The following is a 25216-nucleotide window of genomic DNA, read 5'->3' on the forward strand; positions in this document are numbered from 1 at the left end:
CCTCGCCTCCGGTGGCCAAGCTGGGCTGCTGGTTCCTGGAGGAGGCTGGGGGCAGAGGCTCAGTCATGCCCAGTGCCCACAAGCAGCGCCCTGCCATTTTGTTCCTGCCCCCACCCGGGAGACGCCTGGAAGAATCTGCCCTGGAGTCCGAGTTGCCCCCGGAGGTCGAGGCCGGCCTGGTCTTCAAGGTGCTGGGTCTGGAGACCCCCACCCTTAGAATAAAAACCAGGCCCTTTGCAAAGCCCAGCCTCCCCCCTTCCCATCCCTGCTTCTCCTTCACCTTGAAGCACCTCTAAATTCAGCCTCACTGTGATATACCCATTTCACAGGCGCCACAACTGAGGCTGGGAAACTGCACCCATTTCACTGTGAGGCTGATGCGGCATTTCCCAACCTGGGCATGAGTCAATTATTATGCCCACACACACACACACACACCCTTGATTTGTCTCCTTTCCAGCACTCCTGCGTTAAGAAGTAAAACGAAATTAAATGATTCTCCGGATCTTCAGTGTCAGCAAACACTCCTTCCCCAATCTCTGTTTTTAAACCACCAGTGTCAGAATTGCTTTCTTTGGAGGTTTTCCAAACAGAGGCTGCAAGGCCAAATGTCAGGGATTCTTTATTGCAGGGGGTGGGACTTTGGAGAAATAAATCTTTGGGTCCAGGCAGCGCTCCCTTGGCGTAGGCTCTGCTATCACCCTGACCTGGCCAAAGAAATTGCAGAGTAGCAGCGGTCCTGCTTCCGTGTGAGGAAAAGGGATAAATCAGTCCAGAGACAGTCCGTCCTTATCTCTAGTAGCTTTATTTACAGAGCAATAAATTTCATCAGACACCATCAGAGCATTCCGGCATCTTTGTGCTTTTCCAAAAGCACTTTCTCACAGCAGCCTCTAAGTTGAGCTGCTTCTCTGTCCGTTGCAGAGACAGATCTGAAGAGCGTCAGAACAACATCCTGTGACGCACTTCTCTGCATGGAGCTCCTCCCAGCTCCTCCCAGATCCAGATACAGGACACCAGTGAGTTTTAACCCTGTCAGTTCCAAACTCCACACCCCCTCTTGTCCTGCATCTGGAGACAGCAGTCAACAATGCTTTCCCCATACACAGACCCTCACAGAACTCCTCGTGCTTCTGGAAGGTTAATGGTTTTGTAAAACCATCAGCGAGGTTCTTTGTTGAGGGACAGTATTTCAGAGCAACTAGCCCCTCATGAATGCTCTGACATACATTCCGGAAACATATGTCCAAATGTTTGGTCCTCGCCTTGAATTGCCCCGTCTCAGTCAATTTGAGGCAAGGTTGATTGTCTTCATGCACCACAACGGGCAGACAATTCTCTCCACAGATTTCCTTGACCAAACACACATAGAACTCCAGCTCTCTGCAAGCATCTGATAGCGCACTGAACTCGGCTTCAGTAGATGAAAGCGCTATGAGACTTTGCTTCCGGGCTCTCCACCCAACTACTGAGTCTCCAAACTTCACCACTAGGCCTGACACTGATTTGCGGTCTTCAGAGTTAGCCCAATCCGAGTCCACAAAGCAAGTCAGCTTCACTTCTCCTTGCGCTGGCAACCTAAGACAAAAGTCTTTGGTTTCCTGCAAATACCTCAGAACTCTCTTGATGCCATTCCAGGCTTGCACACTGGGGTTTGATGCTTCTCTGCTGAGCAGATTGACAGCAAACGCAATGTCTGGTCTGCTCCACTGAGACAAGTACAACAAACTCCCTAGGGCTGACTGAAACACTTCAGTATTTTCGAACGCAGCGCGTTCTACTTGCTGAAATTCCTTTACGTATCCAGCCTCCATGGGTGACCTGGCACCTGCACAATCAGACATCCTGAACTTCTCAAGCAACTGTTCAATCTTACCTTTCTGGCAAAGCAAAAAGCTACCATCCTCAGTCTTCGCTATTTGAACACCTAAGTAGGATTTGATATCCCCAAGCTGCTTCAGCTTGAACCGCTTTCCAAGCTCCCTAGCAAACTTCTTCACCTGCTCACTAGTCTGTGACATCATTAAGATATCGTCAACAAAGACAAGAATCGCTTCCTGTGACTCTCCTGACCCCTTCAGGTACAGGCAACTGTCTGCAACAGACCTCTTAAAACCTAGCTCCTCTAAGGCTTCATGTAGGCACATATTCCAATTCCTGGCAGATTGGCGTAATCCATAGATGGATTTGTGCAACCGCCACACGACTCCTTGCTCACTGACTTCAAACCCTGGAGGAGGAAGCATGTACAACTCCTCCTGGAGATCTGAATTCAGGTAGGCGACATCTACATCAAAATGGTTCACCTTCCAACCTCTCTGTGCTGCTATCGCCAAAAGCATTCTCAAAGTCTCCGCTCTTGAGGTCGGCGAATAGACCTCTGTGAAGTGGACACCCTTTTTCTGTGTGAATCCACGTGCCACTAATCTCGCTTTGTACTGTGGTTCTCCCGTTTCTGTGGGTTTCAAGCGGTAAATCCACCTACAACTAACAGCTCGCTGGTTAGCCGGTAGCTGTGTGAGTGAGAACACACCAAGAGACTCCATTGAGTTCATCTCCTTCTGCATCGCCTCACGCCATTTGCTAGCTTCTTCCTGAGGCAACTTCTGAACATCCTCAAAGGATTCAGGCTCACACCTAGCCACACCAACCCAAACACTAGTGGCTTCATACCTTTCAGGAGGCTTACCCTTGGTTGACCTAGCTGACCTCCTCAGCGTGAATTCTGGACCTGCGCCTGATTCACCTGGATCAGCCCTACCATCTCCTGTGTCAGCAACCTCCCCCTCTGACCTGCTGCGCCGTTTTGGGCGTACAGCTGGTTCTGCTGGTGAGGATGGCTCACTCCTCGGCTCAGACTTGACAGAGACCTGTGGAGGGGTCTTGGGACTCCCTTTTGGAGAGGTTTGGGGCCTCTGCCTTGGAGATCCCTGCTCTGGACTCTGTGGCTGTTGACCGTGCGCCTCAGCAACAGGTTCAGCCTCGTCCTCCTCCTCCTCATCACCTGAGTCTAACAGAACATCTGGGTTCCCGTGAAGACGTTTCCACCTACTCTGCTCGCAAAACTCAGCACTGCCGCTAATAAGCAGCTTAGACTGGTTGCCAGTAGGGTATGCGAAACGCCACGCCTTTGAACCCGGCTCATAGCCCACAAAGATCATCTTCCTAGACCTTGGCTCACCCTTTCTGCGCATGGCCTTTGGAACCAAAACCCAAGCCTGCGAACCGAAAACGTGGAAGAAATCCACCTTCGGTTTCTTCCCATGAAGCAGAAAGTACGGTGTGTCTCCTACACTTGAATTGAACACCCTGTTCTGCACAAAGCATGCTGTCTTATAACTTTCAGCCCAAAAGCGCTGTGGCAAACCCGAGTCTGCCAACATAGCATTCGCTGATTCCTGTAAAGTGCGAAACTTCCTCTCCGCCACCCCGTTCTGTTGCGGAGAATAGGGGGCAGTCAAACGATGACTGATACCTTTCTGCCTGAAAAATGATTGCAGCGCAGAACCTGTGAATTCCCCCCCGCGATCAGATTGAAAGGAAATCACCCTGGTAGAGAAACGCAGCTCTACCGCTGTGATCCAATCTCTGATCAGTGCAGCTGCTTCTGATTTGCATCTAAGCGTAAACAGCCAGGTGTGTTTCGAAAAATCATCAATCAGAATCAGAACCCATTTAGACCCAGCTAAAGACGGTGTTGGCATGGGCCCTGACAAATCTGCATGGACCAGTTCAAAGGGTTTGCTGGTCCTTCTCTCTGACCTGGGGTATGTGCATGTTGTGACCTTTGATTGCTTACAGGCTTGACAATCTAGGAATTTGTCACATGCCTTGAACCTACACCCAATTGTGTTCTCTGCGGCTTTTCGCACATACGACCACGCTGCGTGCCCAAATTTCCTGTGCCACAGATGAATACAATCATTAGCACACTGCACTTGGGCATCATCAATGGACTCTCCACTAGCCACATTTTCCACCAGCCCCATTTTCCCACCAGCCCCATTTTCAATGGGCAGCTCCACCAGAAAGAGCCTGTCTTTCCTCTCAACACTGTAGATCTTCTTCCCATCCCTGTAAAAAGAGCACAAATTATTAGAGAACAGAACATCAATTCCAATAGCCAATAATGCTGACACACTCAAAAGAGAATGGGCAAGTTCTGGGACAAAATAAGCTGGCACTTCACAACCTAGAAAGGAGCAAAACAAAGACCCAGATTCAGTCAGAGGTCTTTTTGACCCATCTGCTAAAATAACAGAGCGTGCAGTTTTAACTGTCTTGCAGTTCCTCAGGAGCTCTCTGGAGTTAACGAGGCAATGCGACGCTCCACTGTCGACAACAAAAGAAAAACTGTTGCTTTGGCTGTTTTCCAAAGATGCCATGGCGTTGGTTGCACCCCCACTGTCAGTGTCCTTCCTGGTTGTCATGGCCACAGCCTCCCCCCGACTAGGGCTTTCGCTGCTTCCCAGACAGACCAGCGCAGCTGTGAGGTGATAAGGCGCCTTGTCTTCCTCCTGGCCTGCTGCTTTCTCACGTCTCTGCTGAGAACCGGCTCTGGGAACCTGCTTTGTTGACATTCCACGCCAGCTGGTGTCCTTGGCAGCCTGGGCTTCCAGCGGATGCTTCCCAGCGCTGTTGGACGTCGCCACAAAGCACAAACAACTCTTGGAGACTTTGGCTTTCGCAGAGCTCTTGGAACGGCTTGCCTGACCTGCACCCCCACTCTTGGGTGCTCTGCTGCCTAAGGAACAGCCTGCCACTGCCTTCCTCTTCTCAGCTCTCAGCCACTCTCCAGCACACAGTCCATCACACAGATGTGTTGAAGCACAGCTTCCCAAAACAGCTCCAGCCCCCTCTGAACATAGGGCATTCTCTGGGCAACTCTCAGCCCCCTCTGGTGTGGCTCCCACTAAGGCTTGACATGCCATCTTCAGTGCCTGCCACGCGACCCAGGGCTTCCTCCCTTGGAGCTTTGGCAACAGCCAAGTATCAACGCTGGCCCTTAGAATGGCTAGCACCCTTTGCTCTCTCTCCAGAGCAGCCACGTCTGCTTCAGAAGCTTTTGCAGACCTCTCACTGGACTGGGCATGGACTGGATCGGCCTGGGTGCAGTCCCACAGCTTCCTTTCTGCCAGCCAGTAGTGCATGCTCTTACTCCAGGCCTCCCAATTGGCCCCATGCAGCTTTTCACTGGGGTAGCTCTCATGGCCTTGCTGTGCCTGAGCAGCCATCTCCTCCCCCTGGGGCTTCAAGCGTACTCACAAGTTTGCCAGCAAGCAAGCTGGTCCTCCGAAGCAGCCGTCTCTCTGGGCTCTTGGCTCCGATCACCAGCATTCCTCACTTATAGGAGATCACAGCAACTCAAAGCTGGCAGCCTTCCTCCCTTCTCACACTTATGAGGAGACGCGGATCATCCATAACCTTTGGAGAAATAAATCTTTGGGTCCAGGCAGCGCTCCCTTGGCGTAGGCTCTGCTATCACCCTGACCTGGCCAAAGAAATTGCAGAGTAGCAGCGGTCCTGCTTCCGTGTGAGGAAAAGGGATAAATCAGTCCAGAGACAGTCCGTCCTTATCTCTAGTAGCTTTATTTACAGAGCAATAAATTTCATCAGACACCATCAGAGCATTCCGGCATCTTTGTGCTTTTCCAAAAGCACTTTCTCACAGCAGCCTCTAAGTTGAGCTGCTTCTCTGTCCGTTGCAGAGACAGATCTGAAGAGCGTCAGAACAACATCCTGTGACGCACTTCTCTGCATGGAGCTCCTCCCAGCTCCTCCCAGATCCAGATACAGGACACCAGTGAGTTTTAACCCTGTCAGTTCCAAACTCCACAGGGACTAGATATCTGTTGGGGTCCAACCTCACAGTTGTTTACTATTGTTATTAGTTTCTTTTTAAAAGATCAGTGTTGAACAAACGCCATCACCCCAGTATGACTCCCCTTTATCACAAACACAGCCCAACAACATTATTTTGACAGCCCAACAAGACAATGACAAAAACCCACCTACAGCATACAAATCAATGTGGCTAACCTGATCCAAAACACCCACCCACCCCACTCACCCATGAAAACAAAGACCACCACAGCCAACCACAAATGAACAACCACACCCATGGCCAACCCCAACCTCTCTCATCACCAAAGGGACACAGGTGAACAGCAGAGAACCCGCACAAGCAATGCTGACACAAAACCCCACATATATTAAGTAAAATAGAAACATTGTCACCCGATGATCCGCCCTGGCAGCCCTGGCTTCCTCCTTGGAGGTCCCTTTAGAAGGAGAAGGGGTCCCAGGTCTCCATGGGGAAAATCGCCCTTTGGGGCCAATGCTTTTGCCTTTCAGGCTCCAGCCTCCTTCTTTATGGTGAGATTACATGCAGACGTTCCCAGGTTTACTAAGGATCCCTTGAAAAAGATGGGCTCTGCTTCGGCATGTTGTGCCCTCCCCCCGCCCCAACCATCTGTAAACTGAACTGTAAACACTAAGAAAAAATGTATTGCTGATTCTACCAATAATTATATTCAATCTCATTATAAATCACTTTCAATTTTTTTAAAAAAATCCTGTCATGTATATGTAGTAGAAATTCAAAAAGAGGCGCCCAGACTGGAGGTTATCCACACAGAACCCCCCCCCAAAAAAAGATAGGCCTTTATTGAAATACAAATGTTCCTGCAAAGAACCACATACATATAGAACACATACATTTACATTTACACAGTACATATATACAATATGTTATTTTCCTAACATAAAGCATACCTACATTACTCTATATTATGCCTACCTATACTATACATACCAACACATCTACCCCACATGAACACCCACAAACTGACTTGACTTCCAGCCGTTCCTGTTACACTACTTTCTTTTTCCAATTGCCTTAAACACATTTCATTATTTCTTTAATCTCTTCTTCTATCTTAACTTTACTCTCCTTTCACTCTAATCATGTTCTGGATTCACTCAATATCTGTCAAAAGTTCGACTTTTTCCACATAGCTTTTGATGTATTCCTTAAAGATAGCCCACTCCTTATTCACTTTTTCAACTTGTTGTAAATATTTTCCCAGAACCCCACAATCTCTTTGCATTCCCACCCCATGTGTAGAAAGGTTCCCGCCCCGTTGTTGTATATCCAACAAACATCACTACAGTTTTTATGCATTTTTGCCAGTCTAACCAGGGTCAGGTACCATCTGTATTGCATTTTCGTTACATTCTCTCTTAAATTGTAGCATGCTGTAAATTTAATATGAGATTTGAGAAAAAGATAAATTTTGGATTAACATTATGTCTAAATTAAGTACTTAAGTTTTTGATAAAAATATTTAAAGTCGGAGACATAATATTTGAAAATTACAAAATAAGAGTTGAAACAAGTTGATAAATTGCTGTTTCTAATTTTATAATTGGGAACGCAGGAACGGGAGATGCGAGGAAGTCCAAAAAGCGAAGAAAATATGGCTGTTAAAGTATTTGATTTTGTTGTTTGTTTTTTATTATGTGTCAGTCTTTTTACTTTTTTCTGTTTTTCTTTGATTATTGTATTTTGGTGATGGTTTTATATGTGTTTGGTGAAAATAATGTTTAAAATATTTAATAAATATCTTAATATCCCTGTCTCACAGTAGTTTGCTCATCATTTTTTCCCCTAAATCCTGGGCCTACTTTACCATCGCTGTCTTCACTTGCTCCTCCTTTACCTCCCATTCTAGGAGCAAATCATATAGTTTGGAAATATGTTTACTTTTAGATTGGAGTAAGTACTCATCCAATCTTGAAATTTCTTTCTCAAATCCTTTTTCTTCCTCTTTTGTCATCTCTGATTAATTTGAAAGAACTGCAGCCAATATATCTTAACTTCCTTATATCCTTTCAATTTAAGTTTATTATTTTCCTCTTCCAGTAATCCTTATATGTTGCCCAGTTGTTATTCATATTCTTTCTCTTTACAGTCATGATTTCTAAGGTGTGGCCCACCAAGGTGTTTTGGGTTCTAGAATCCCTGTATATTTCATCCATATTTTATACAATGATTTAATTATAAAACCCATGTGGACTCTCTCCTTTCCATCTATTAGGTATGCATGCCATCCAAATTGAGTTCCTACTTCCTCCAGATCTAATACATCAGTGTCCTTTAACTTAATCCACTCCCTTAAGCAGGTCATACCTGCTGCAGTATGATATAATTCCAGGTCAGGTAGGTCAAATCCGCCTCTCTTTCTCCGATCAATAAGTAATTTATATTTTATATATTGTAGGTGTTTTTTGGATGGAAAAGCAAATTGCACATCATTCCTATTCACCAATCAAAGGATCACAGCAATCTTTTTTTTTTTACTTCAATTGGTTTTCACAAAATTATAAACAAACACATAAAACAAACAAACATAAATCATAACCGTATTAAAAATTACACTTATTAACATTGTTAAGTGCCTTCCTCGCTTCCTCTTGGTTGAATTTCAATGCATATCCTTTTAAGGGTTTTCCAAATCACAGTTCTTATAAAGTTTAACTTGAACATTAACATCCTTAGATCTTTTAATTTTGAAATTACACCTATTAATTCATCACTTAACTTATATAAAATCCTAAGTCGATTAAGTATCTGCAAGCTGATTCCAATTCATCTAACTTGACATATTTAACTAAATAATCATTAAATTTAGTCCATTCTTCCTGATATTCCTCCTCCTTCTGGTCACGGACTCTTCCGGTTAGGTTGGCTAGCTCTGAAAAACCCATCATCTTCAAGGATCACAGCAATCTTAATAGTTGCAGCCCAATGTCATCATCCTGAACTAACCAAAATCATTTGGCTCTTCAGATAAGCCCTCATCATATCATGTGACGACATATAACAATTTTTTTGTCTTTCTTTTTAAGACTTTGGCTAATATTCCTATTCACTAAATGTCTTCCAAAGCCCTCTTTCATCCATCTACAAAACAGTTCAAGATGAATCACAATTGGTCTGGATGAGATTCCTGAGATTCCTGACTTGCAGGGGGCAGGACCAGATGACACCCAGGCTCTCTTCCTGTGTGGGATGTGAAACTTATAGCAGTCAAGTACAACATTCCTATAGTGGACATATTTGGGGATGTTTTCTACTACTCAGGAGAAAACTTCCTGTTTCCTCCTGAGCTGGGACAGACTTCCACTTCATGTGACTTGAAATAGGTGAGGCCTATTATAAGTAGAGGAGCACATGTCCTCCACATTCTGCTCTTTTTCTCCATTTTGTCTTTCTATATATTAGGAGAAGTGACAGCAACCAAATTCTGCCTTGAGGGATGCTTCTGTGAACTGAATGAGTGAGTAAACTACTTTTATATTGACTTTAGCAAGATTGTGTCGTGTATTTTTATGAGGGCGTAGAAGAGATCTTACCAGGAATCCTATATTTAAAGAGGCTTAAGCAAGCCTGCAACAAGCTAACTACCGTGCAAATTTAAAAAGGGGAATGTTTGGAACTCTGCTAAGTTATAGAACTTGCTAATGCAAGTTAGGAAGGATACAGAGGTACCTCGCAAGACGAATGCCTCGTAAGACGAAAAACTCGCAAGACGAAAGAGTTTTTCGTTTTTTGAGTTGCTTCGCAAGACGAATTTCCCTATGGGCTTGCTTGGCAAGACGAAACCTCTTGCAAGTTTGTTTCCTTTTTCTTAAAACCGTTAATACCAGGGTGCATCCGTGCTTCGCAAGACGAAGAAACTCGCAGAACGAATTAATTTCGTCTTGCGAGGTACCACTGTATTAGTAAACAATATATCCTTCTCCTGCCTCCCTAAACATCCCCACACTTCCGACTCTCCCATTCTACGGTTCTGTGATGGAAACTTGAGTCAAATTGTTGCCACAGAAACTAGGGAGCTAAAGATGCTTTTCTGGCAGTGGGACAAAATGTCATGGCTAAAATCCTGAGAGGAGAAACTGGAAAAACCTTTAGTAGAAAGTTCTTCTTTTGCCAATGAACTTTGCCTCTGCCTGATTTATGGAGAACCAGATGCATCCACTCCAAGCAAGCTTCTGCAGCTCTGCTCCCCATCCAGACATGGAGCACCTTTACACTGAAGACCAAGACGGGTCCCAGAAAGAGAGACTGAGGTGAATGTGTGGGTTGTAAGCCGGGAGTCATTGGAAAGGAGTCACTGGGAGTGGCGCAGAAGGTTCTGTTCAGCAGGTGAAAGAAGAACAGGAGGAAGAAACTGTTCATAACACAAGCTACGATCTCGTATGAGGAAAGAGATTTAATATGCCTTCTTCCCCACCCCCCAGTGGATTAGGAAAGAAGATTAGTAAAAGAAGAGGAAGCAGGATTGGATGAACATTAAAAGACACAATAATTTTGGACTGTGACTTGACTGAGATTTGTTGGAACAGTTTTAATAAGGCTTTATAGAAACTGGACCTAGAAACTGGAGAAATACTAATTTGTATTACAGTGGTACCTCAGGGTAAGTACTTAATTCGTTCTGGAGGTCCGTTCTTAACCTGAAACTGTTCTTAAACTGAAGCACCACTTTAGCTAATAGGGGACCCCTGCTGCTGCTGCGCCACTGGACCACTGTCTGAGTGGTTAAGATTGCAAGGCTGGGCTATGCGGGCACAATGTAGGGAAAGTGCCATCTTGCTGAAGGTTACTGGATACTAAAGACAGCTGGGTTTATCCTGGAGAGCATATTCTGAATAATTATTGCTACAGAGTAAGAATCACTCTGTGTGGGTGACGAGGAGAAGGGGGGCACCCAGGGAAGAGCTGGGGGAGCCTGCCTTTCTATGTGTTGACAAATGATATAATATATATGATACAAAAGTGATAAAGGGTATTTTTAGTTATTCTCCCCCGCCCTTTCTCTTTTCTATACAAATATGTTTTGTAAAGGTTGTTTAATAATGTTTGCGTTAGTTTTTCTTTTGGTTTCCACTCTGTATGAATTCTTTGATGGGAAGTGAGAACATCTTTCCGATTGAAGCTCTTTCCACATTCCAAGCACTGATATGGTTTCTGACCTGTATGAGTTCTTTGATGGGTCTTGAGATAGGAACTGTGACCAAAGCTCTTTCCACACTCATGGCATTGAAAGGGTTTCTCCCCTGTGTGAATTCTTTGATGGGAAGTGAGCTTGGCCCCCTCCCAGAAGCTCTTTCCACATTCCAAACACTTATATGGTTTCTCCCCTTTATGAATTCTTTGATGGAAAATGAGACTGGAACTATGACGAAAGCTCTTTCCACACTCATGGCATTGAAAGGGTTTCTCCCCTGTATGAATTCTTTGATGGGAAGTGAGCTTGGTTTGCTCCCGGAAGCACTATCCACATTCCAAACACAGATATGGTTTCTCCCCTGTATGAATTCCTTGATGGAAAGTGAGAGTGTAACGGTGACGAAAGCTCTTTCCACACTCATCAAAAGATAGCCCATCCCTTAATCACTTTTTCAACTCGTTGTAAATCTTTTCCCAGAATTCCACTATCTCTTTGCATTCCCACCACATGAGTAGAAAGGTTCCTGCCCCGTTGTTGCATCTCCAACAAACATCACTAGTTTGTATACATTTTTGCCAGTCTAACCGGGGTCAGATACCATCTGTATTGCATTATCATTACATCCTCTCTTAAATTGTGGAATGCCGTAAATTTAATATCCCTTTTCCACAGCCATTCCACAGGCTCATCATATTTTCCCCTAAATCCTACGCCTACTTTACCATCGCTGTTTTCACTTGCTCCTCCTTTACCTCTCATTCTAGGAGCAAATCATATAATTTGGAAATATGTTTACTTTTAGATTGGATTAAGTACTCATCCAATCTTGAAGTTTCTTTCTCAAATCCTTTTTATCTTTTGCCAATCTCTGATTAATTTGAAAAAAATTGCAGCCAATTGTTCAAATATTTCTAACTTTATTATATTCTTTCAATTTAGGTTTATTATTTTACTCTTCCAGTAATCTTTATATGTTGCCCAGTTGTTATTCATATTCTTTCTCTTTACGGTCATGATTTCTAATGTGAGATCCCCCAAGGTGTTTCGGGTTCTAGGTTTTTTTGGGGATGGAATGGCAAATTGCACATCATTCCTATTCACCAAAGGATCGCTGCAATCTTAATAGTTGCAGCCCAATGTCATCATCCTGAGCTAACCAAAATCATTTGGCTCTTCAGATAAGCCCTCATCATATAATCGTGTGATGACATATAACTATTTTTTTGTGTTTTTCTTTTTTAAGACTTTGGCTAATATTCCTAACCACTAAATGTCTTACAACGTCCTCTTTCTTCCATCTACAAAACAGTTCAAGATAAATCACAATTGCCATGCCTGGCTGATTCTCTTTCCATGCATACAACTCCAACTTTTTTTCTTTTCAGGGTTCTGGAACAGACATTTGCTACATACAGTACCTAAAAGCAGCTCGTTCTGTTCCGTCAAAGGTAAGCAGGCACAGGCCTTTTCAGTTAAGCTAGGCCATAGGCTTAAAAGAAATCAGAATCATCCAAATGCAGTTTTATTGAATTGTTATTTTCTACAACGTATACATGTTATGAAAGGGCTGTCACCTGCAGGATAGAGCAAGGTGTTCAGGATGGAGCAATGGCTTCAAGTTACAAGAAAGGAGATTCCATCTAAACCTCAGGAAATACTTTAGGACAGGAAGAGTTCTTCCAGAGTGAAACAGACTCCCTTGGTAGATGCTGGGCTCTCCTTCCATGGAGTTTTTAAAGCAGAGGTTGGATGAACATCTGTCTTGGACGAGATTCCTGACTTGCAGGGGGCAGGACCCGGTGACACCCAGGCTCCCTTCCTGTGGGATGTGAAACTTATAGCAGTCAAGTACAACATTTCTACAGTGGACATGTTTGGGGATGTTTTCTACTACTCAGGAGAAAACTTCCTGTTTCCTCCTGAGCTGGGACAGACTTCCACTACATGTGACTTGAAGTAGGTGTGGCCTATTCTGGGTAGAGGAGCACATGTCCTCCACGTTCTGATCTTTTTCTCCATTTTGTCTTTCTATATGTTAGGAGAAGTGACAGCTCAGTTGCAGTCACTTGGGACTAACACCCTTATGGGATAGTTCATATAGTTAGACACTTTTGTAACCCAAGTCTGCCTTCAGGGATGCATCTGTGAACTGAATGAGTAAACTACTTTTATATTGACTTTAACAAGATTGTGTCGTGTCTTTTTATGAGGGAGTAGAAGGGATCTTACCAGAAATCCTATATTCAAAGAGGCTTAACAAGCCTGCAACAAGCTAACCACCGTGCTAATTTAAAAAGTTTGAAACTTGGACCAAAGTGTTGCCACAGGAACTAGGGAGCTAAAGATGCTTTTCTGGCAGTGGAACAAAATGTCACAGATAAAATCCCGAGGGCGGAATCCAAAAATACTGGAAAACACTGGTTCCTTCCAGAAGGTTTTGTCCTTTTCTGCTGAGGCAACTGGATTTATTATGATTTGTGTTTTGTTATCTCAAGGTCACACAGAGCCAGAAAGATAAATCTGTGAGCTCAGTGGGCTGGTTTCTCTTTCTTACTTTCATTTTCTAACTTTCACATCTGCTAAGTCCCCTGAAGCTTTGTTCTGTAACGAAGCTGAAAAACCTTTAGTAGAAAGTTCTTCTTTTGCCAATGAACTTTGCCTCTGCCTGATTTATGGAGAACCAGATGCATCCACTCCAAACAAACTTCTGCAGCTCTGCTCCCCATCCAGACATGGAGCACCTTGGCATTGAAGACCAAGAAGGGTTCCAGAAAAAGGGACTGAGGTGAATGTGTGGGTCATAAGCTGGGAGTCGTTGGAAAGGAGTCTCTGGGAGTGGCAGAAGGTTCTGTTGAGCAGGTAAGGGAAGAACAGGAGGAGAGAGAAAGAGCTCCATGGAAAGACAAGGCTGCATTGGGATGAGCTGGTGTGGGAATTATCGGCAGAGAAAAAGGTACATCCAGCAAAAGGGGATGCAGTGCAACTCCTGAAACTGTTCATAACACAAGCTATGATCTCGTATGAGGAAAGGGATTTAATATGCATTCTTCCCCACCCCCAGTGGATTAGGAAAGAAGATTAGTAAAAGAAGAGGAAGCAGGATTGGATGAACATTAAGGAGGACAATAATTTTGGACTGTGACTTGACTGAGATTTGTTGGAACAGCTTTAATAAAGCTTTATAGAAACTGGACCTAGAAACTGGAGAAATACTAATTTGGATTATTAGACAATCATAATAAGAGTCATATTGCACTGTCTGAGTGGTTAAGATTTGAAGGCTGGGCTGGGGGGGCGGAATGTAGGGAAAGTGCCATCTTGCTAAAGGGGAGGGAAAAGGCTGGATACGAAATACAGGTGGGTTTATCCAGGAGTGCATATTCTGAGTAATTATTGCTAGAGTGGAACGATCACTCAGGGTGGGGGCACCCAGGGGAGCGCTGGGGGAGCCTGCCTTTCTATGTGTTGACAAATGATATGATACAAATGTGATAAAGGGTATTTTTAGTTATTTTCCCATGCCCTTTCTCTTTTCTATACAAATGTGTTTTGTAAGGGTTGTTCAATAATGTTTCCGTTATTATTTTTCTTTTTTTGGTTTTCCCTCTGTATGAATTCTGTGATGGGAAGTAAGGTGCATCCTCTTAGTGAAGCTTTTTCCACATTCCAAGCACTGATATGGTTTCTCCCCTGTATGGACTCTTTGATGGGAAGTGAGATGTGCACTTTGACTAAAGCGCTTTCCACATTCCAAGCACTGATATGGATTCTCCCCTGTATGGACTCTTTGATGGGAAGTGAGATCACCCCTCTGACGAAAGCTCTTTCCACATTCCAAGCACTGATAGGGCTTCTCCCCTGGGTGAATTCTTTGATGGAAAGTGAGAGTGGAACTGTGACGAAAGCTCTTTCCACACTCAAGGCATTGAAAGGGTTTCTCCCCTGTATGAATTCTTTGATGGAAAGTGAGAGTGGAACTGTGACGAAAGCTCTTTCCACACTCAAGGCATTGAAAGGGTTTCTCCCCTGTATGAATTCTTTGATGGAAAGTGAGAGTGGAACTGTGACGAAAGCTCTTTCCACATTCCAAGCACTGATAGGGTTTCCTTCCTGTATGAATTCTTTGGTGCAAAGTGAGATTGTGCCTGATACTGAAGCTCTTTCCACATTCCAAGCACTGATATGGTTTCTCCCCTGTATGAATTCTTTGGTGCAAAGTGAGATTGTGCCTGAGACTGAAGCTCTTCCCACATTTTAAGCATTGATATGGTTTCTCTCCTGTATGAATTCTTTGATGGGAAGTGAGATGGCCCACCTGGCTGAAGCTCTTTCCACATTCAAAGCACTGATATGGTTTCTCCCCCGTATGAAGTTTTTGATGCAAACTAAGACACTGCATATACCCGAAGCTCTTTCCACATTCCAGGCATGGATATGGTTTCTCGCCTGTATGGATTCTTTGATGGGAAGTGAGATCACCTCTCTTACGAAAGCTCTTTCCACATTCCAAGCACTGATATGGTTTCTCGCCTGTATGGACTCTTTGATGGGAAGTGAGATTACCTCTCTGACGAAAGCTCTTTCCACATTCCAAGCACTGATGGGGTTTCTCCCCTGTATGAATTCTGTTATGGGAAGTGAGACCATCCTTCCGACAAAAGCTCTTTCCACACTTTAAGCACTCATAGGGTTTCTTCCCTGTATGAATTATTTGATGGGAAGTGAGATGTGCACTTTGACTAAAGCGCTTTCCACATTCCAAGCACTGATAGGGTTTCTCCCCTGTATGAATTCTTTGATGGCAAGTGAGAATCTCTCTGTGACTGAAGCTCTTCCCACATTTCAAGCACTGATAGGGTTTCTCCCGTGTATGAACTCTATGATGCATAGTTAAATTGGAACTTTGACTGAAGCTCTTTCCGCATTCTAAGCATTGATAGGGTTTCTTCCCTGTATGAATTCTTTGATGGGAAGTGAGACCGGAACTGTGACGAAAGCTCTTTCCACACTCAAGGCATTGAAAAGGTTTCTCCCCTGTATGAATTCTTTGATGGATACTGAGACCATCCTTCCGATTAAAGCTCTTTCCGCATTCTAAGCACTGATAGGGTTTCTCCCCTTTATGAATTCCTTGATGGGAAGTGAGACTGGAACTGTGACGAAAGCTCTTTCCACACTCAAGGCATTGAAAGGGTTTCTCCCCTGTATGAATTCTTTGATGGATACTGAGACCATCCTTCCGATTAAAGCTCTTTCCGCATTCTAAGCACTCATAGGGTTTCTCCCCTGTATGAATTATTTGATGGGAAGTGAGCTGTTCTTTCCGACTGAAGTTATTTCCACATTCCAAGCACTGATAGGGTTTCTCCCCTGTATGAATTCTTTGATGGCAAGTGAGATTCTGACGGTGACAGAAGCTCTTCCCACATTCTCTGCACTGATGCAATTTCTCTCCGCTGTTAGTTCTTTCATGTGAAGAGATTCTATCCCTCCGAACAAAGGTCTTTCCTTGATGTGAGGTGGACTGGGGGCTCTGGCAGATGTTCTCTCCGCACTTTGTATATTTTTCTGACTTCTCTGCTATGTGAATTCTATTGTGGTCCCCCTTGGTCTTCCCTTCCAATTCATCACCATCTACAATTAAGAGAAAAGCTAATTAGAGCCTCAGGAAGAACAAAGTTAATGAATGCTTGTGATAGAGGAGGAACTGAAGAGAGTTAGATGCGAGCCCTTACTATAGTTTTCACTGTTGGCTGGTATTAACTGACATATTGCTTGGTTTTTATCTGGGATAGATTTTGGTTGGCTCAATCCTGGAATCCACTCCATCTCCAATTTCCCTTAAAGCTCTGAAGCTGACATTTAAGAAGGCCTGGCCAGTTCAGACAATCTGGTCATTCCTTTAAAAGGCATGACTAGAAGGGAAAAAATTGCAGAGAAAACAGTGGATATCCCTCCATTCAGGGTTCATGGTGGGGATGTTAGAATCCCAAATGCTGTTGGTCTCCATCTAAATAGTGAAGGTTCATCACATAGAGGTATGTATGGACTTTCAAAGTTACTTGCTTAATTTCAGAACAGATATTATGATCCAACAGGAAGCGTTACCAAGAGGGTCCATGACCCCATGATTCTCGTCCTTGACTTCCTTATGCAGAGCTCTCTGGTCAAGATCCAGCAAATTGTCTGTGAAACAAACAGCAACTTCTTCACCTGCACACTCCCCACCAGCTGTTGCCTCAATCTAAATTTGGTCTAAATTTTAATTTATACCTAAATCACTCTCTTCAGTTTGAACCCCACTCCCATTTTCAAGAGTAGACTAACTCTGTATTGTTTCATTGGTGACAAAAGAGGAAAAGTGACTAACTCACTCTTAATCTAAACACAACAGCCGCAAGAGCTCCTGACTAGGCATTCAGCTATGCAATGTTGAATGTTCTCTGTTCTCTCCTGTTTCCCTTTTTTTCTTTCAGTTTAAACCAATTCAGGAACCCGGAACTCATACACTGACCACTAATGGTGAACCATATGCTAGAGATACTTGGTCTACATATTTGTATATTAGTCCTATCATCCTTGTTTTTAAAAGCAAATAAAAAGTTATTCCCCCCTTCATGGATCACTGCCTTGCCGTGGCGAAGGGGCTTGAATAACTCAGAGAAGCTATGAGCTATGCCGTGCAGGGCCACCCAAGATGGACAGGTCATAGTGGAGAGTTTTGACCAAACATGATCCACCTTGAGCAGGAACCGGCAAGCCACTCGGGTATCCCTGCCAAGAAAACTCCATGGAGGGGACTTCCGGGGTGGCGCCACAGGCAATGGCGGTCTCCCTCTGAACTGGAGGGGAAGCTCTGCGGGAAATGGGTCTTCTCCGCTACGGCGAAGCGGGGACCCTTTCATAAATCACAGGCGGAAGAAGCCTGTGACCATGGGACTCGGCGGGCACCTTTAGCGCCCCCCCAACTCGCGAAAGAACCCACGAACGGACTCCGAAGTGAAGAGGGGGAAGTGGCGCGGTGCTGTGAGTCAACTGCTATTTCCGTGGAGCGAAGCCGCATAGCTGTTGCCAGAGGAGCGCTGCCTTTTTCCTGGGACAATTTGGACTCTAAAATAAGCACCCGTGAGTAATTAGAATCTTGAACAATTGGACATTAAATAAGGATTAGCGAGCAGAAAAGAATTGGATTTTAAAATATTTTTTTCTATTTGGTATGGAGCGGGAAGGTCTAAACAGGAAGTCAGCATTCTGTTCCTTTGTAAACAGAACAGAGCAACGACTATCTAAACTAGAGCTAAGAAAATCGTCTTTAAAGGATTGGATTCCATCATTTATAACTGTGCAAGCCCCCTTTTTTGACAGAAGAAGGGGGAGGACTATCTTTGGATTGTTCAAAGTGAGTTTAAGCAAAGTAATTTTCCTCCGTCCTGATACTGGAGCAGGGGTGTCAGGACCGACGTTTGAAGTTCATTGACCAGAAACAAGTGGTTTTGACAGATAGTGAAAAGAAGAGAAACATAGTGATTCCATCGTCCCTCTTCGCATTTGAAAGGAACAAATTTTGACAAAGTATCTTAAAAGGGAAAATTTTGTTGCGAGAAGAAATAGAAGTTTTCCCCCTAGAGGGAGACTGTGAAACTGTAACTAACTCCAGGGAGCTGGCAGCTGTTATAGATTACGATCGTGGGAACAGGCATCTGACCTTGCAGAACAATGTATTCAGAAACCTTGTTGTGTGCCCTTTACAAAACAAATGCCCTACTGGAACAATTACATGAAAAAGTGAAATGGATGAAGACTTCGGTCAGAAATTTGGGACAAGCAGTGGGAAACTTTGAACAGGCAGTGGGAAAATATGTGGAGCCCACTCAGGAATCACATCAAGAGTGTGTTTTGACAGATCAGGCCCAACAGGAATATGAGTTTTCGGATTGGACAAATGATCCTGGGAAAAGCCAGATTTGGAAAGAAAATGTCTGGTTTGGTCTGGAAATGGGGGGCTGGATGGATCCCCCAATGCTGGGATGTCTGGACTTTTCAAATATGGTAATGAGCCGTGAGATGTTTGGGACTGTGTGGGATCTTAACCTTGGAGGGCTGCTGAAATATGCTATTAAATACCACATGGAATTTAAGGTTGAATATGGAAAAGGGGCTGATATGTCGAGAAGGGCTGAAAATACTGTTAAGCTGGAGTTATCACGAGCAGGAGACAAGGGAAAATATAGCTACGAACATGAAGAAGAGTCGCGGAAGGGGCAAGGAAGAGATTTGAGGGCGTCAGATATAAGGTTGCCAGGTTAATGAGCTAGATTGATGTGATAATGAGGACTGACAAAGCCTGGAAGATCAGACTTATTTGTATTTTTCTTTTTTGTTTTTTTCCTCTCTTTTTATTAGAAGTGTTTTATAATAATTGATGAGCATTAGAAAAATGCTGGAATGGAATTACTCGGTTTTAGTAAAAATGTTCAAAGAATTATGAAAGAATGTTATAAGCTGGTATGGACAAGATTTAAGTTTTAAGATTTATCTTATTATAGAAAGGTAAGATTAAGATTGTTTAGGGTAATGCAATGACAGAATTTTTTATAATATGGAAAGGATTTGCTGGGATAATTAATAACTAGGATACAAAGAAAGGGAGGAGGAGGAGGTCTAAGAAAGAAGGTGATGACAGTTGAGGATTTGGAAATAATGAATTTGTTTTTTCCCCCTTTTTGTAATTGTTTGTAATTGTTTTAATTGTTTGTGTGGTATTGTTGAATTTTTTCTTTTTTCCTATCTATATGGTGGGAGGGTTTTGTCTTCTTTTTTTAACTTGCCAATTATTTTTGTATTTTTCTTTGCTTTTATTTCATTTTGTAATATTTTGAAAATCTCAATAAATATTATTGTCAGGGGTTCAGGGACAGAGGCACAGCGGAGACAGGAGATGGAGAGCGAATGGGAAGAATCTGAGGACAGCGGGGGGGGAGAATGACAGTGATCCGAGGGATTCCATGAGCCTCTCCAGCGAATCAGAGGATTCCCAGAAGGGGGCGCCGGTGGTCAGGACAAGGGGGGTCCCAGGGGGGACGCACCAGAAGCAAGGGGCCAGCGGGGACTCCCAAAGCGGCAGCTGGAGATCAGGACCAGCTTCCCCACCAGAGCGTAGCGGGGGGGAAGGTTCCCGTGTGTCAGGGCCAGCATCTCCTCCAGCAGGGAGAGGAGATGAGTCAGGGCTGACCACGCCTCCATCGGAGAAGGGGGGAATGGAGGGGAGGTCAGAACCAGCTAACCTCCCGGAAGAGGAGGAAAGCAGTGACAGGAGTAGTGTAACGATCAGAAGGAAGGTTGGGAGCTGGGCGCGCGCGCCAAGTTCAAATGTACAGGTGCGCGGGACAGCAGAGAGCCCGGATTGGGAACCAGGTCCTAAAGCCCGCCGGAGGGAGGGAGAACAATCCGGGGAATCAGCGTCGGAAGAGTCTAGGAAGGGCGAAACCCCAACGGGCAGGAGGACCCAGCGGAGGAGAGAACAAAGAAGGAGGTGGACCAAGGCAAGGGTCTTAAACTGGTGTCGGGGAGGAACTGACTCAGACGGAGCTTCAACGGTCTAGGGTTTCAGATGTAGGGCTGCGCGCCGTGGCTGTCAAACCGAAAATGAACTTCAATAAAGACTTCTGTATATAAAGAGAAACTGGCGTTGGTCCTTTGTGAGCTGGGACCTGAGGCAGCCCTGACAATTTTTTTTTTAAAAAAGAAAACTCCATGGAGAAAGACAACAGGCATACAGTGGTGCCTCGCAAGACGAAATTAATCCGTTCAACGAGTCTCTTCGTCTAGCGGTTTTTTCGTCTTGCGAAGCAAGACCATTGACGGCTTAGCGGATTAGCGCTATTAGCGGCTTAGCGGATCAGCTGATAAGCGGCTTAGCGGCTTAGAAAAAGGGCGGAAAGGGAAAAAAACCCGCAGGAACTCGCAAGACATTTTCGTTTTGCGAAGCAAGCCCATAGGGAAATTCGTTTTGCGAAGCGCCTCCAAAACAGAAAACCCTTTCGTCTAGCGCAGGGGTGTCAAACTCAAATTCATCGGGGGGCCGCATCAGCAGTTTGGTCACCCTCAAAGGGCCGGTTGTATCTGTAGGACTATGTGTCCACTCTTTATTATCATAAATTATTGTCACTGCATTCAATTATTACTGTTTTTTGTAATAATGTAGACAGTCCAGAAGGATGTTATGGTCAATTGTATCAAAGGCTGCTGAGAGATCCAGCAGAACTAGGAAACAAAGCTGTTACAAAGAATGAGCCCTAATGAGACGATTGCTGCAATCATATGTGCATTTACTTGAAACTCCTGTTGAAGAAAGTGAGCCTGGCTTCTGAGTAAACATACACGGCATGGGGCTGTAAATAAAATGTGTGTGTGTGTGTCTGTGTGTGTGAGGGAGGGAGGGAGGGAGAGAGAGAGAGAGAGAGAGAGAGAGAGAGAGCTCTGACAGGAAAGCATCAACATGCCTTGTGCACTCTCATTTTCCTTGGCTAATTCGCCTGCCCCCCCCCCCATCTTGGGGTGCCATTGCATAGCGCAAAAGGCGAAAGAGCGCGAGCGCGCTGCCTGCAACTGGATCTCCGGCTTCTTCCTTTCCTTCCCCGAGGCAGGAGGGAGAGATCAAGGTGGAGCTACTGGCAGGGCGGAGAGCGAGCCGCCCAATTGTGTGACCGAGTGATAGAAGGGCTGCAAGGAGCCACGTCCGATCTCCTCCCAGGAATGTGCCAGCGGGACTGACATGTGCCGGAAGGCTGGGAGAACCGCCCAGCACCGCTGCGCGGGCGCGGAGTCCAACTTGTGGAGCTGAGATAGAGAGCCGGGCGCCAGATCGCCTTCCTCGCTTGGCTTGCCGCGAAATTGCAAGAGGAGGAGGAGGAGGAGGAAGGCGGCGGTGGGGGGCGGGGAGTGGAGGGGGTGCCAGGGAACGCAGCCCCCTCCCATCACAGCCATCATCATCGCCGCCCCCACTTTACATTTATTTTAAGGGTGTTTGGAGTGTGTGCGCGCGCCTCTCTCTCCCACTCACACCCCCCCCACCAGCCACCCCATATTCCCAAAGAACAACTTGATCACAGGCATCGTCGGTCCTGGAAAGGCTGGCTGTGCAAAGATGGAGAGGGAGGTGAAATGAAGAGGAAGGGAAGCCCCGGGCTGGTGAAATCCAGCGCGAAGGAGAAGAGGACGCCTCCCGCAGGGCGAGTTTGCACCCCGGAGAAGATCCAAGGCTGGAATAAAAAAGTTTCTCCGAGGAGAAAGACTCCCCCTCCGCGGCACGGAGAGACCTGACCTTCCGCTTGCTCTTTTTGAGCAGTGAGCGGGAGAAAGAAGCCAGCTGCCCGCCTCGCTTCAGCCCCCGACGACAAAGGCGCAAGTTGAGAGACGCAGGGACATTTGAAGCAGCAGCCACGTCCTTAAAAGCGACGGGGGGAGGCGAGTAGGGAGCCGCACCATGTAAACTTCCTTGTGTCAACCCCCCCCAAACCTAGAATAAAAGGTGAAGGCTGGCGGCCGGCGGCAGCTACACGGGCCACATGACGAGGTCTGGCGGGCCGGATTCGGCCCGCAGGCCTTGTGTCTGACACCCGTGGTCTAGCGGGTTTTCCGTTTTCCGAGGCGTTCGTCTTGCGGGGCACCACTGTATAAAAGTTATGACGCTGGAAGATGAACCCCTCAGGTCGGAAGGCGTCCAACATGCTACTGAGGAAGAGTGGAGGACAAGTACAAGTATATTCAGAGCTGATGAAGCGGCTGGGCCAAAACCGAAAGGTCGCTCAGTTGCGTATATGCCTGGAAGCGAAAGGAAAGTCCAATGCTGTAAAGAAAAATATTGCATAGGAACCTGGAATGTAAGAACCGTGAACCTTGGTAAGTTGGATGTGGTCAAAAATGAGATGGCAGGAATAAATATTGACATCCTGGGCATCAGTGAACAAAAATGGACAGGAATGGCTGAATTCAGTTCGGATGACCATCATATCTACTACTGTGGGCAAGAATCCCATAAAAGAAATGGAGTGGCCCTTATAGTCAACTAAAGAGTGGCGAGAGCTGTACTGAGATGCAATCTCAAAAATGATAGAATGATCTCGATACGAATCTAAGGCAGACCTTTTAACATCACAGTAATCCAGGTTTATGCACCAACCACTGGTGCTGAAGAAACTGAAATTGACCAATTCTATGATGACTTACAACACCTTATAGAAATGACACCAAAGAAGGATGTTCTTCTCATTATAGGGGATTGGAATGCTAAAGTAGGGAATCAAGAGATAAAAGGAACAACTGGCAAGTTTGTCCTTAGAGTTCCAAACAAAGCAGGGCAAAGGCTGATAGAGTTCTGCCAAGAGAACAAGCTGGTCATCACAAACGCTCTTTTCCAACAACACAAGAGACGACTCTACACATCGACATCACCAGATGAGCAGCATCAAAATCAGATTGATTATATTCTCTGCAGCCAAAGATGGAGAAGCTCTATAGAAGTCAGCAAAAACAAGACCTGGAGCTGACTGTGGCTCAGATCATCAGCTTCTTATAGCAAAATTCAAGCTTAAACTGAAGAAAGTAGGAAAAACCACTGGGCCGGTAAGATACAATCTAAATCAAATCCCTTATGAATGCACAGTGGAAGTGAGGAACAGGTTTAAGGATTTAGATTTGGTGGACAGAGTGCCTGAAGAACTATGGATGGAGGCTCGTAACATTATACAGGAGGCAGCAACTAAAACCATCCCAATGAAAAGGAAATGCAAGAAAGCAAAGTGGTTGCCCAACGAGGCCTTACAAATAGCGGGGGAGAGAAGGCAAGCAAAATGTGTGGGAGATAGTGAAAAATACAGGAAATTGAATGCAGATTTCCAAAAAATAGCAAGGAGAGACAAGAAGGCCTTCTTAAACGAGCAATGCAAAGAAATAGAGGAAAACAATAGAACAGGAAAAGCCAGATGTCTGTTCAAGAAAATTGGAGATATGAAAGGAACATTTTGTACAAAGATTACCATAATAAAAGACAAAAGTGGTAAGGACCAAACAGAAGCAGAAGACATGAAAAAGAGGTGGCAAGAATACACAGAGGAATTATACCAGAAAGATATGGATGCCTCGTACACCCCAGGTAGTGTGGTTGCTGACCTGCCGATACAGCGTCAGGGCTCCGGGAATCACGGCAAGCCTCTTCACACCCGGCTGGTCCCCTCGACACCCCACTACCCTTGGGGCTTTTTTGGGGGGTGTCTAACCCTGGCACTCACCCCCACTGCTCAAAAGCCCCGATAACAGTCGTCTTTTAGACGGACGACTCTCACCGCCTTGCCATTTCCCTTCGCAGACAAATCGGAAGCCCAGGATCAGGTTACTTTCAAGAGTCATGACTTCTAATGCTGCCTGAAGGATTGGTAAGTTGTCTGACACTGGTAGAGCATTCAATCACGGTACTGGTTTTAGACATTTTGAGCTGCCAATACATCGCAGTAGTAGGAGAGCTGTGATGTATTCCTAGCTCAAATTGCCTGCAGATGTCAAAGGTGCAGACAGGCAGGTGGAGGAGCCCGAAATGGTGCCCCCCGAGCAAGCCCCAATACCTCTCCGGTTCCATCCATGTCCCCATCTCCCCTCCCCTGGAACTCACCAGATCTCTCAGAGGTCCCTGGGAGGGAACGCTCAGAGGTTGTGAGGAGGGATGCAGGAGACAACCTGACCAGGTCAACCGTCCATCTTCCCCCTTCCATCCTTATGAGCTTTGCAGGATCTCTTTCATCCTTCCTGAGCAGTCAAGAAGCGAAAACAAGCTGCAGGAGAGAGGAAGAAACAAAGGGAGCCTCAGAGGCCCTGCAGGGATCCTCTTTCCCTAGATATTCTCCTGCCCCTGGAGAAGAATAATTGGAGCAGCCCCTTCTCAAGAGAAGCCCCATTTCTAAACATCTCCAGTGATTCCAATTTCTTCCGTATGCTCCTCACCCCACATGCAAGCCTGGCATGGTCTGCACAATAGTGACCCATTGAACTCAGTGGGGATAACTGACAGAACTTGGTAAAAAAAAACCAGTCACCGTCCTGTCCGCAAGCCTGAAAACTGAAACCCCAGAGCATGGGCAGAAAATAGCAGAGTAGATATTACATGTAGGTGCTCCCATGCTAGGTGCTTTGTATGGAGAGCCCTA

The 25216-nt window shown here is 45.3% G+C and overlaps 2 protein-coding genes and 1 long non-coding RNA gene across 5 annotated transcripts in view; all 3 read right to left on the minus strand.

Moving 5' to 3' along the window:
* LOC309525845 overlaps positions 1–7801 on the minus strand; it is a 39984-nt gene extending 32183 nt beyond the window's left edge. The window contains exon 1 of the long non-coding RNA XR_014216541.1: positions 7683–7801. This is a non-coding gene — a long non-coding RNA (uncharacterized lncRNA). The remainder of the gene's footprint in view (positions 1–7682) is intronic.
* The window catches only part of LOC309525818 (uncharacterized protein), a 106673-nt gene that overhangs the window by 31264 nt on the left and 50193 nt on the right, over positions 1–25216 (minus strand). The window lies entirely within an intron of this gene.
* LOC309525766 (uncharacterized protein) lies at positions 14445–24845 on the minus strand. 2 transcript variants are annotated; one of them, XM_082211283.1, is made up of 3 exons: positions 24685–24845; positions 15248–16652; positions 14445–15163 (listed from the first exon to the last, which is right to left on the minus strand). In XM_082211283.1, exons 1-3 carry the CDS (start codon positions 24782–24784, stop codon positions 14599–14601), a joined length of 2070 nt encoding a protein of 689 aa, XP_082067409.1. In that variant the 5' UTR covers positions 24785–24845; the 3' UTR covers positions 14445–14598. The 2 variants fall into 2 exon arrangements, with proteins under 2 accessions (XP_082067409.1, XP_082067408.1); XM_082211282.1 differs by having other exon boundaries at positions 14445–16652.

This window comes from Podarcis vaucheri, assembly GCF_965113315.1.
Source record: "Podarcis vaucheri genome assembly, chromosome: 2".
Lineage (NCBI taxonomy): Eukaryota > Metazoa > Chordata > Lepidosauria > Squamata > Lacertidae > Podarcis > Podarcis vaucheri.